Below are 12172 nucleotides of genomic sequence, written 5' to 3'. Positions count from 1 at the left end.
CTGCTTTTGCTACAATGGGAAAAAAATGTGGAATTCAAAATTTGCTGCATTTAATGGTATCCCCATTTATCTCTGCACAATGTCTTTCTCTCAACATCTCCATTCCTTCTACTTTCTTTTCACGCCAAGGCTTTGAGTGAGAAATATATCAAGTTGACAAATTGTTTGACATAGCTGATCTACAGTGCCTTCTACACCACTCTCCTCTCTCTTTTTTCTCCCAGTAAATACTTTTGACTTTGACATTTACCACATTGGAAATAACAGGTGCCTGAGGACAAATGCATCAAAGTGATTAGAATCAGAAATGTCTGCTAAGGATTATCTTTTTAATAGAGTAGAATGTAGCTTTATTGAACCCTCGAAATGCAGAACCAAATGAATCTCCTTTATTGTGAAAGAAAACAATCCACAGGATTGTAAACCCCAGAAACCAACAGAAGCACTTAAACCTTCAATATGAACATATTTATTTTTCGAACTCGGGTATTTTTCTGAAGTACACTTGTAATCTAAATACCCCTTTCTCTTCTTCCCTTTACAACATACCATTTCAATCTGTTTTATAGAACGAAGGCCTTAAGGAAAAGCCTTATTCACATTCCCACAAAAGAAATAAAGAAAATGCTTGTCTCTAGGATCCATTTAACTGAACTTGACTTAAATCCTGGTAGAGGCTTCCATCTTTATAACAGACACATAAGAGGATAGATGCTCTTTCATTATCAACAAATTCCTCTTAATATGGTTAAGCAGTTCATTAAATTATTCAAATGAATTTACTGAGCTCCTGTAACGTGCAAAGTATTGCTCCAAAGTAGACACCCTGCCTTAGATGTACAGTGGGTGACTGAAATTATAACTTCGAGAGTTTAAGACTTTGATACACGCAAAATACCCTAATAATATGAAATGGTTGCTGTTGCTGCCGCTGAGGCTGGGGCTTCCAAAAATGCCCAGTTTATTTCTAGGGAACAGCTCAGGCACTGGAAGAATATAATTTAAACTTAAGCATTAATAAAAGATGAGGTTAGGCAGTGATTGTACCTTTATAACATAACACAACCCTGTGAAGTACATTCTGGTCATCTAAAATGCTAGCATCTGTGCAAGGCAATCTAGGAAATGACACCAGTTTAAAAAAAACACAACTGGTACCAACTTCAGAATAAACCAGGATACAGATCCATTGCCATTTATAGGAAAAATAAAAAATATAGAAACATCAACCCCTCTCCCCAGCACTGAAATTACACTTCCTCAGACACCCTGCCATCATTGGGAAGCATGGGGGTCAACTGGGTAAATTTAAAGCATATTAGATAATTAAATAACACAGCCAAGTTTTATTGTGCGTGTGGTCCCAAAGACTTTTCAACAATACATTTGTAGGAATGGAAATTGAAGAAATTGGAAGTATTTTCTAAGAGACAGTTTACAGATTTCTTATAGCTCCCAAAGTGAAAATAGAACACATCACCATCATAACACAAGCTAATTTGTCTATGGCCCATAAAACCCAACTTCACAGGACATCAGGCTTCCAAGTGCTTCCTTCATATGCCTCTAATTGGTTTTTCTCCCCCCTGAACGAAATAGGGAAGGCTTTTCAGGTCAAGTGTTATCTGCTGGCAAAGTCTTGTACCTTCAGGATAGATACGCTTGCATCATCTGTATATTGACAAGTCAAGCCTCCGTCTGTAAGCTTAAATTCAGCTCCTGGTCTCTCTATTCAGAACTTCCCACATTTACTTAAAAGGTTCATTTAAAACACTGGGGGAAAAAATTCCCCTCTGAAGGAGAGAGACTTATTCAAGGAAAGCAATGCTATTTTCAGCTCATGGCCCACCTTAGAAAGGCAAACTCAACTTCATCTCCCGAAAAGAACCTCAGTAGTCTCCCATTCAGCAACTTGCTATTCCTATTATTTTCTAATGTTGTGGTTAAATAAAATTAAAGGTTAATAATAAACAGTAATTAAATAAGAAACTTAAAATAAATAATTAAAAAATGGTCTGGAGGTTTTCAGAGAAGGTAATAAAGGTCAATTTCCATTAAATTCACATTCCTTTCTGTACCAGTTTTTACAACGAGTGGGCAACACTGCCCTCTAAGGGCTGATTCTGTTACATCCCCTAGTTCACCTGGCAGGAAATTGCCCCGGGAAGCATTGACACAGCCGTCCCCACGCACCTTCTTTCTTTTACCTCTGGGACACTGTCCTTGACCTTTTGTGAATGACTCTGAAGACCACGGAGCCCAGAGAGGCTATAGACTTCGTGAAAGCTCATCAGAGGATCAGAAACCAACATCCCTTGCAGCGGTTTTCAAACCTTATCCGGCATCAAATCACCCCAAGAGCTTGTTTCAACACAGGTTGCTGCGCCCCGCCTCCAGAATTTCTGACTCCTTAAGTCTAGAGCTGAGGCCAAGAATTTGCCTTTCTAGCAAGTCCCCAGGTGATTGCTGCCAGCCCAGGGGGCCACACTATGTGACCCAGACACCGTGCTTGGCACTTTATCTCACTTAATACCTCCCAACAGGGTGAGGTTTTAGCATCCATTTTACAGACCAGTAAGCCAAGTCTTAGACAGTAAACCCAGGACTAACTCAAAAGCCATTGCTCCCTTCTCTGCGCTATGATGTCAGTAAACGAAGCTGTTAGTCATTTCCTCTTCCTTGGCCTCAGTTTCTTCTGCAAGGGGGCGGGACTTAGGTGACCATTTAGTTGGTTTCCCCTCTCAGAGTACCTTGGAGGTCTGGATATGAAGACACCCAGGAAGCTCCACTCCATCTGCAGGCTGGATCTATGAGTGGGCACGCTGAGAGGGGAGGGGACACGTGTTAGCGGGAAGTGCCTCTCTTGTGTTCTGAACCCTCCCACACAGTTCCGAGAGGGTCTGATGTGCTCTGGATTCTGGATTTCTTTGTACTCAGAAACTCTGGCAGAGAGGTTTTAAAGCTAGTGTCTCCTCTTAGAGGTTTTTTGAGGACTTCAAAGCCTAGTGGGGCTTGGAGAAGACCCAAAGGGTGGCAATGTCTGCACCCCTATCCAGCCTCGGCTCAAACCACTGTTCTCAACCTGTTGAAGAACAGTTTTTCTCATCCTTTGCATTCAGCTCCCAACCCAACTTGGTGTTTTCCTGAGGGAGCTACAAATCTGGGGCATCCCATGGGGATGGTTTCTGGCCTCGGTCATTAGGGGGAAAAGATATTCTCAGAAAAACAGCCCAGCGGACTGGTTAGCAGAGATCTTGAGGTCGTGGCCACGGCTGCTCTTCGTGTAGAGCTGGACTCTGGACTCCAGTTGCTCGCTGAGCTTGTCCAGAGCCCCGGTGCAGGACTCCAGGCTCTCGGCCAGTTTCTGGATCTTGGCCTTCAGCACGGCCTGGCTAATCCTGGTGGCACCCTCGGCCCGCCTGGGGATGAGGAAACCGCGGGAGCCAAAGAAGACGATGAAGTAGACCGAGTTGTACAGCGCGATGGAGGCGTTCCTCCCGCTCTGCAGCAGCTGGAGGTCCCCGCGGCCCTGCCCGCGAAGGAAGAAGTCGAGGCAGCTCAGGATCTCGCGCATCTGGTCCTGGCAGGTGGCCGCGATCTCCTGCACCCGCCGCAGCTCCCGGGAGTTGCAGAAGATCAGGGAGAGGTCGGACGTGATGGTGACGGCCCCTCCGGCGGTGGCCACCCCCAGCCCCACGGCCGACGCCAGCAGAGAGGCCCCTAGGGTGACGGGGCTGAGCGAGAGTCCCACGATGGCTGCGACCGCGCCCGCCACGCTCAGCGAGCTGCCCGCCACGTTGGCCGCCAGGGAACGCCGGCGGAGGCGCTCGAGGCGCCGGGCCACCTCGCGCAGGCGCAGCAGTTGCCCGTGCAGCATGCCGCGGCGGTCCAGCAACAGGCCCTGGAAGCGGCGCAGCGCGTCCGCGCCCTGCAGCTCCCGGGCCTCCGGCCCCTCCATGCCCTGCGGGGACACGACACGCGATTAGCCCGGAGTCAAGCATAACAGCTGCTTCCACCCAAGGGGAAACGGGTCATTTTCCAGTGAGTCATGTGTCAAGTTCTGAAAGACCCGTTCTATAATCTGGGACAAGTCCTCCAGTTCTCAGAACCTTAAATCCGAGTAAGCCAATAGGAACAATGCTCTTGTCCGCTTTTTCTCCCAGGGTACGCCAAGGATGGATTTTCTTATCTGTTAAATAAGGGAGTGGTGGTATTAGAAGTCCACTGCAATATTGAGGCCTCTTCTCTGAAAGGTGACACTTTGCAAGCCTTACGTTGGTACCCCTTTACAAGGCCCTTTCCTTACATGAAGACTGGGATCCTAAGAGTTTTGCAATACTCTTATTGCAAAAGGGTTGTTGTCTTCTTTTTCTCTCTGATGAGTGAAAAACACAAGTCACCAAAAACTCAAAAATCACACCGTCTCTCAAGTGTAAGGAAACTAATCTTTCTAAGTTAGATGCTCACCTGAAGCAACTCTTCTGCTTGTTTTTTTTCCCTGTCTCTTATCTTAGAAGCAAGACTAAGATGTGGCTTGTGCCACTTCTTCTAATTAGAGCTCATCGGGTCTTCAGAAATTTCATTCTTTGATGTGTACTTAATTAAAAATAAATTACATTAGATTAACACCACTATGTCGCTTTATTATGAAAGCTTCCTTTAAAAGTGAGGAACGATTTTAAAAGTGGCCAAAAATTTTTTAACAACTCACTGAGGGCTACCTGTACCAAGTTGAAATGAAGCCAATTGAAGATGACTGACAGAGAGAACTGTACATCCTGGGTAAAAGTACATCCTTCCTAGTTGCCAAAAATCCCTCCCTTCACATCCACTGTACTCCTTATTATCAGGAACTTCTTGGAAGAGGCACAGAAGCCACAGAAATGGAAGATTTCACTACTGTGAGATATCAGGGCAGAAATCATCATTCTCAACTGGAAGATGAGGAAATCGAAACACAGACACATTCTAGATGCAGCTGATTCTTCAGAGCCCAGTCTAGAATCTTGGTCTCCTGACTCCTAAGTCTTCACTTTACTTGCATGCCTCCATAATTCCACCCACCACTGACAAATTTACAGATAAAGACACCTCTGAGCAAAATGAGACAAAGTTACTCAAAATATATAACAGACCAAGGATATAACCCCAGTATTACAAGTCCAATGGCTATTTTTCAGACAGCATCCCTCTGGCCTCCCCACTTACCATTCACTTCGGGCTATCTCCGGGAAAGAAAAATCTGAGGCTGTTTCTGGATGAGCACGCTTTATAGTTCCAGAGAGCCAATGACTGCACTGGGAAAGCCTTGTCTCATTCTGAGAATTTGCCATTTCCTGTCCTGGCCCCTGCTGCCTCCATCCAGAAGGATGTGACATGGTGGAAAATGACACACCAGCCTCGCAGCACATCCCGTATTTAGGAAATGAACATTGTGTGTTCGCTTTCCTCCAAATGCAGGAAAAGAACCACAGGCTCTTCCCCAACTTGAAACAAGTGTTGTCATTGTCCCAGGGGGCACACCCTGCCTTTCCTCTCCTCTCCTGAGAATAGCTAATGACGTTATCTGGTAGGACATCTAACGCACCCCAGGCTGACCAATTATAGTGTTTCTTGAGAGCCTACCATTACAAAATCACTTTTTAAAAAGAAAAAGGAAGGAGGGGATTCTCTTGTGTCTAACAGAGCCACTCACAACCCACTCCTGTGTTTTAAGAGAAGCACCGTGAATCTGTGAGCATTTGAAACACGTGATTCACTCTGCGCGCAGCCCTCAGAATGCAATGCCACGCCCACAGGAAGTGCTGCGTGCAGTTTGGGGCATCTCCAGCTGTGGAGAAGATATCGGAGGTCCCAGAAAGGGCACACCTCAAGCCAAATGCGTCAGAAGAATCAATGGGGTCAGGCTGCACAAGGAGCTAATTATACGCTTTCAACAGCAGCAGGGATTCGGCTTCCTGGGTTTTCATCTGAAGCAGCAATTGTAGCCCAGGCAATAGTTATGTGAATGCATTCTACCCCTCGTAATGAAGCAGGGGCTGAAGGGCAATTTGCTGGATCATTCGGGAGAGGAAAACGTGTATAGCATCTGTGGATGCTTTCTGGGGCAATCACATAGGTGGAGGCAGTTCAGCCTGGAAGCTTCCTACCACAGGGTCCCAGATATCTCATCCTTCTTCTAACACTCTTACCTTCAAATAAGGAAGGCCAGAGTGGATTTAAACTTAAATAATTATTGTCTCAGCTCTCTGGTTCATCTGGAAAACCTTAACAGCCGTATCTTTCTGGAACACAATTAAATCCACCACCATTATAACTAGACATTGCATTGATCAACACCATGCCATTTGCTGCTCTCACAATCATGGTCCTTTTGAACTTGATTTTTCTGAATTTGATCCAAGTCCAAATATTCTGGTAACAGCTCCTCAAAGGATAAACATAACCCTTAGTCAGATGCCTTCAGTGTCTGTCTGTGCTTTTGAGGTAAGAAATAGGAAAATGTCTTCCTCTGACCCCATAGACATAATCACTCCAATGGGAATGTAAGGTAGGGTGAATGGGAAGTAGGGTAGGCAGGAAGTGAGACAATGTAACCCTGATTCTCAGTTCCCATATGCTCCTGTAACTGCCCTGGACATTTTCTTGTGTGTTTTGGGTTTAGATGAGCAGAAATAAATCTTTATTTCATGGATGGCGAATGTTGCTGGGACACAGAGAGGGTCATCACCTCCAGAGCATCAGTAACCATAGTACAGAGCTAGGAAGAAGAGGAGAAGGTACAGGAGAATGGACAGCACGGGTACTGACCTCAGCCCACATCCTGGAATTTGTTTTTCTCTGTGTTATAAAGCCATATTCTTCAGGTTTGTGGGGTTTTTTGTTGTTGTTGTTGTTTGCGCTACGCAGGCCTCTCACTGTTGCGGCCTCTCCCGTTGCGGAGCACAGGCTCCAGACGCGCAGGCTCAGCGGCCATGGCTCACGGGCCCAGCCGCTCCGCGGCATGTGGGATCTTCCCGGACCGGGGCACGAACCCGTGTCCCCTGCATCGGCAGGCGGACTCTCAACCACTGCGCCACCAGGGAAGCCCCAGGTTTGTGTTTTTATGAAGCAAAAAGAATTCAGTCGTTTGACAGTTTGGGCTTGTTGCGGTTTTACTGCTTATAAAAACCTGCTACTTCACATCATTTCTAAGAATGGACACTTGAACATAACACTTAGATTCAGTATTTATTTACTTTCATAGATTTAAGCACAATAAGAAATTTGAGGAATAATTGAAGGTATTTTGATTTAAAGTGTTATATAGGCAGTTCCTCCCAAAATCTGTGGACCGCACCCTCAAACTTCTTTTCTAAATTGTTTTTTGGGCCCTTATAACACATCACCCCGGAGAGGTTCTATTGAAAATGGTGATTGACCTTCAGATTAGCCTTCAGATCTGTTAAACCTATGATGCAGCTAAACCATACAATTAACAGTACTAGCTTGAATTCTGAGTCCTGGGACTGTAAGAAAATACAGGGCAGGAAAGAAAAAAGGAAGAAAGTTTTTTAAGCATAGGAATCTCTAGACTTCAGCCCTGGAGAACCTAGGTCCTGGAGTGGGGTCTGAAAAAACATAGGTGATTCTGAACTGCCACCAGGGCTGTGAACCACCTCTGTAAAAGCTGTGACTTTTCTGACCACTGGTTACATGGCAGGAGAAACAGTACATACAGCTAGTAGATAGCAGTTTGTAAGTTAGGTGTTTACATAGCTAAGTTATTAACAACCCATTAATTTGGGGCCCCTAGTTAAAACTATCACATTGTAAAGATAAAGTGATAATTACATTCTGGGCCTCCCAGAGATCTAGAGAGGCCTGGGCCACCTCCATTTTTTAAGGGTCTCAGTGAATTTTTTTAAAAAAGAAGAAATTTTATAAACAACAAGGTCCTACTGTATAGGACAGAGAACTATATTCAGTATCCTATGATAAACCATAATGGAACAGACTATTGAAGAAAAGAGAATCACTTTGCTGTACAGCAGAAATTTTTTTTTTTTTTTTTTTTTTTTTGTGGTACGGGGGCCTCTCACTGCTGTAACCCCTCCTGCTGCGGAGCGCAGGCTCAGCGGCCATGGCTCACGGGCCCAGGTGCTCCGCGGCGCGTGGGATCCTCCCGGACTGGGGCACGAACCCGCGTCCCCTGCATCGGCAGGCGGACTCTCAACCACTGCGCCACCAGGGAAGCCCTAGCAGAAATTTTTTAAATTAATTTTTATTGGAGTATAGTTGATTTACAATGTTGTGTTAGTTTCAGGTGTACAGCAAAGTGAATCAGTTATACATATACATATATCCACTCTTTTTTAGATTCTTTTCCCATATAGGTCATTACAGAGTATTGAGTAGAGTTCCCTGTGCTATACAGTAGGCTCTTATTAGTTATCTATTTTATATGTAGTAGTGTATATATGTCAATCCCAATCTCCCAATTTATCCCTCCCCTGCTTCCCACTTGGTAACCATAAATTTGTTTTCTACACCTGTGACTCTATTTCTGTGGGGGTTTTATTCACATCTTTATTGGAGTATATCTGCTTTACAATGTTGTTAGTTTCTGCTGTACAAAAAAGTGAATCAGCTATATGTATACATATATCCCCATATCCCTTCCCTCTTAAGCCTCTATTTCTGTGTTGTAAATAAGTTCATTTGTACCATTTTTTAAGATTCCACATATAAGCGAGATCATACGGTATTTGTGTTTCTCTGTCTGACTTACTTAGTATGACCATCCATCCTGGTCTCTACAGCAGAAATTAACACAACATTGTAAATCAACTATACTTCAATAAAAAATAAAAAAGAAGAAATTTTAAAGCAAGATATAAAAATTTGTGGTTTATTTCATTTAATTGCAATGTAATATATCTTCCAATGTCAGTATCTTGCTATTCACAAGATAATCACAGATGTATAAAACAGTGCACTGCATTGGCAGTGTGACACAAGTCTAAAGTGATGGGATTGGCTTTTTCCTTTTAACCTTTCTCAGTATATCTCAGTGACTGTACATAAAACCCTTTTTGGAGACAATATCAAAAGTGTAAAATTGAGACAATTTGTGAATGTGAGATTTAGGCCAAAGATCTTTCAGACTTTCTTTTGTACTAGGTCCTAATGTGTACAGTCCCAAATAAACAAAAATAAGTTAAAATAATAACACACATCCACGTGAGGATCTTTGCCCATGTTTTTTGTAAATTTCATGAGCATGTACGTGCTCTAGCACATAGTTAAACTCAGATTTGCTTGTTGAATGAAAGTATTTTGATCCCTTGAAGAAGCGTCATTATTTTCATAATAATTTGATGAACCTGGTAGGAAATATAGAGCTCTTATTCTTTTTTTAAATATTTATTTATTTATTTTTGGCTGCGTTGGGTCTTTGCTGGAGCGGGGGCTGCTCTTCATTGCGGTGCACGGGCTTATTACAGTGGCTTCTCTTGTTGCGGAGCACGGGCTCTGGGCACATGGGCTTCAGTAGTTATGGCAAGCGGGCTCAGTAGTTGTGGCTCACGGGCTTAGTTGCTCTGCGGCATGTGGGATCTTCGTGGACCAGGGCTTGAACCCATGTCCCCTGCACTGGCAGGCGGATTCTTAACCACTGTGCCACCAGGGAAGTCCCTAGAGCCCTTATTCTGCAAGATACCTATGTTGCATGAGATCTCAACTATTATTGTCATAAACTCATGGAGCTGCACAGGAAAGAAAAGACCCAGTGAATATTGAACACCATGCATTTTCATTTCTCCAAATTGGCCTCTGATCCTCATTAACGTACCCACACATCCTTAACCACTAGTGTTTAAACACTCGTCTGTGTTCTTTTTTCCATTTAACATTCCTCCAGATACACACTTCTCCAAGATGACAGAATCCTCACCCCTGTCTTTTTTTTTTTTCTTGCCGTACGCGTGCCTCTCACTGTTGTGGCCTCTCCCATTGCGGAGCACAGGCTCCGGACGCGCAGGCTCAGCGGCCATGGCTCACGGGCCCAGCCGCTCCGCGGCATGTGGGATCTTCCCGGACCGGGGCACGGACCCGTGTCCCCTGCATCGGCAGGCGTACTCTCAACCACTGCACCACCAGGGAAGCCCACCCCTGTCATTTTTAATAGCTATGTTATAATCCCATTGTTTGCTTAGTCATTTCCCTATTAGACACTTGGATTGCTTCCAGTTTTTTTTACTATTTTAACTAGAGTTGCCGGGAACATCTGCATAAATTTTCCCTGTTTGGATTATTTCTTTGGGGAGTATTCACAAACAGGAAAATACCAAGTGAAGGGGAATGAACATTTTCATGGTTTTTGTTGTATGTTGTCATACTGCTTTCCAGAAGAACCAATTTATAATGTTTTTAGCTTTGTAAGAATCCCAGCTGCTATGACACTACTCACAGTTTTCTTATACTCATGGTTAATTTTTTTGGTTTATTTCAGCTCCACAAACATGTATTGAATACCTACATGTGCCAGACATCATGCTAGATTCTGAGGATAAAGAGCTGAATAAGATACCATGTCTGCCGTCCCGAATGGAGGCAATTCATTGGAAAGAAGGATACAGAACAAATAATTTCAATACCATGTGGAAAGTGGCAGGGATGAACGCACCAAGGAAGCACAGAGAAAGTGCACGCCTGCAGAGCACTGGGTACAACCTTCTAGAAGCACTGACATTGAGCTGAACCTTGAGAGTTGAACAGAAGTGATTATTTGGACAAAAATTAGGAGGAAGAAGAGGACAAGCTAAGAGAGCAGAATGGACAAAGGCATGATGCAGCGTTCGGGATGCTTTAGGCAGTTTCCTATTGCTCAGCATAAAGTGGGAAGCTGGGGATGTCCAGGGATGAGGCTGAAGGGATAGGTAGGAGGCAAGTCATGATGGCTCTCAAATGCCATGTCAAGGAGAGGAAACTATCGAAGGCTTTGAATCTGTGGCTAAGGTTAGATTTGCCGTCACTGACAGATGTGTGAGGGGTGGATTTCAGAGGCACACAGCTAAAAGCCAGGAGATCGTTAGAAGGCTGTTGAAGTAGATGAACAAGTTCAGCATGGGTTTGGACAGTGTTGGTAGAAGAATGGAATGGATAATGTAAAACATATATTTTGGAAGCAAAATTTGGCAAATCATTCTTAAAGCTTCTGCTCAGACATGATACCCATCATATCCACTTACATTCTATTGGTCAGTCAAGTCACATGGCCAAGACAAGGTCAATGGGTAAGAGAAGTATACCTCTCCCGTATTAGGAGGCAAGAGGAAGAAATGCAAACCGTCAGACCATCTACCAGAGTGCTTTCCTTGTAAAGGAGATAGGCCGAGATGAGCTGTGACACCACCAACCATTTCATGTTGTCTTTTCTTTCATCAGTTATTTCTTTGGAATTGCAGTCTCCACATGGGTATGGAAAGAATCTCACCCTGGCCAGTATAAACAAACTATTGCTGTGAGTCTGAGGAAACATGCTTGAGATTGGGAAAGGACCAAGGAGCTCTGTAGTACCAGAGCTGGAAGAACAGCAGCTGGTCTGTAGTTGGAATGACCTGTTCGGGTGTCACTGACCAACCACTGTTCTTTTTTTTTTTTTTTTTTTTTTTTGGCGGTACGCGGGCCTCTCACTGCTATGGCCTCTCCCGTCGCGGAGCACAGGCTCCGGACGCGCAGGCTCAGCGGCCGTGGCTCACGAGCCCAGCTGCTCTGCGGCATGTGGGATCTTCCCGGACCGGGGCACGAACCCGCGTCCCCTGCATCGGCAGGCGAACTCTTAACCACTGTGCCACCAGGGAAGGCCCACTGTTCTTTCTTGTCCTTGCATCACAATCAAAGTTCCAGGAGTGACCACTGGATTGGCTGAGCTTAGGTCAAGGGCCCATCCCCTGGCTGTACTGGGTGGTTAGAGAAAGGGTAAATCACCTTCAGCTTCCAAATGGAAAATAGTAACAGAACTTTACCCTCCCACCAACACTACATATAGTCAGACAGAAAAAATTCACACTAAGAAATTATGGTTGGGGTGGTATATTAGGGAGAGGGAAACTGATGCTTGGAGGAAAAAAAGAAAAAGAAAACATCTTTGTTTTTTATCTAATTTGACCCACCTGGAGTTTATTATAGT

General features: G+C 44.4%; 1 protein-coding gene across 2 annotated transcripts; it reads right to left on the bottom strand.

Annotated features, from left to right (window-relative positions):
- Window positions 1-453: 453 nt before the first annotated feature.
- Window positions 454-5338, bottom strand: APOLD1 (apolipoprotein L domain containing 1). 2 transcript variants are annotated; one of them, XM_067695736.1, is made up of 2 exons: window positions 5209-5338; window positions 454-3961 (listed from the first exon to the last, which is right to left on the bottom strand). In XM_067695736.1, the coding sequence occupies exons 1-2, from the start codon at window positions 5209-5211 to the stop codon at window positions 3218-3220; spliced, it is 747 nt and encodes a 248-aa protein (XP_067551837.1). In that variant the 5' UTR covers window positions 5212-5338; the 3' UTR covers window positions 454-3217. The 2 variants fall into 2 exon arrangements, with proteins under 2 accessions (XP_067551837.1, XP_067551838.1); XM_067695737.1 differs by having other exon boundaries at window positions 454-4189; window positions 5209-5257.
- Window positions 5339-12172: the final 6834 nt, after the last annotated feature.

This window comes from Pseudorca crassidens, chromosome 11, assembly GCF_039906515.1.
Source record: "Pseudorca crassidens isolate mPseCra1 chromosome 11, mPseCra1.hap1, whole genome shotgun sequence".
Classification (NCBI taxonomy): Eukaryota; Metazoa; Chordata; class Mammalia; order Artiodactyla; family Delphinidae; genus Pseudorca; species Pseudorca crassidens.
Note: the sequence above shows the minus strand (reverse complement) of the source record. Positions and strands in the feature narration are given on the sequence as shown.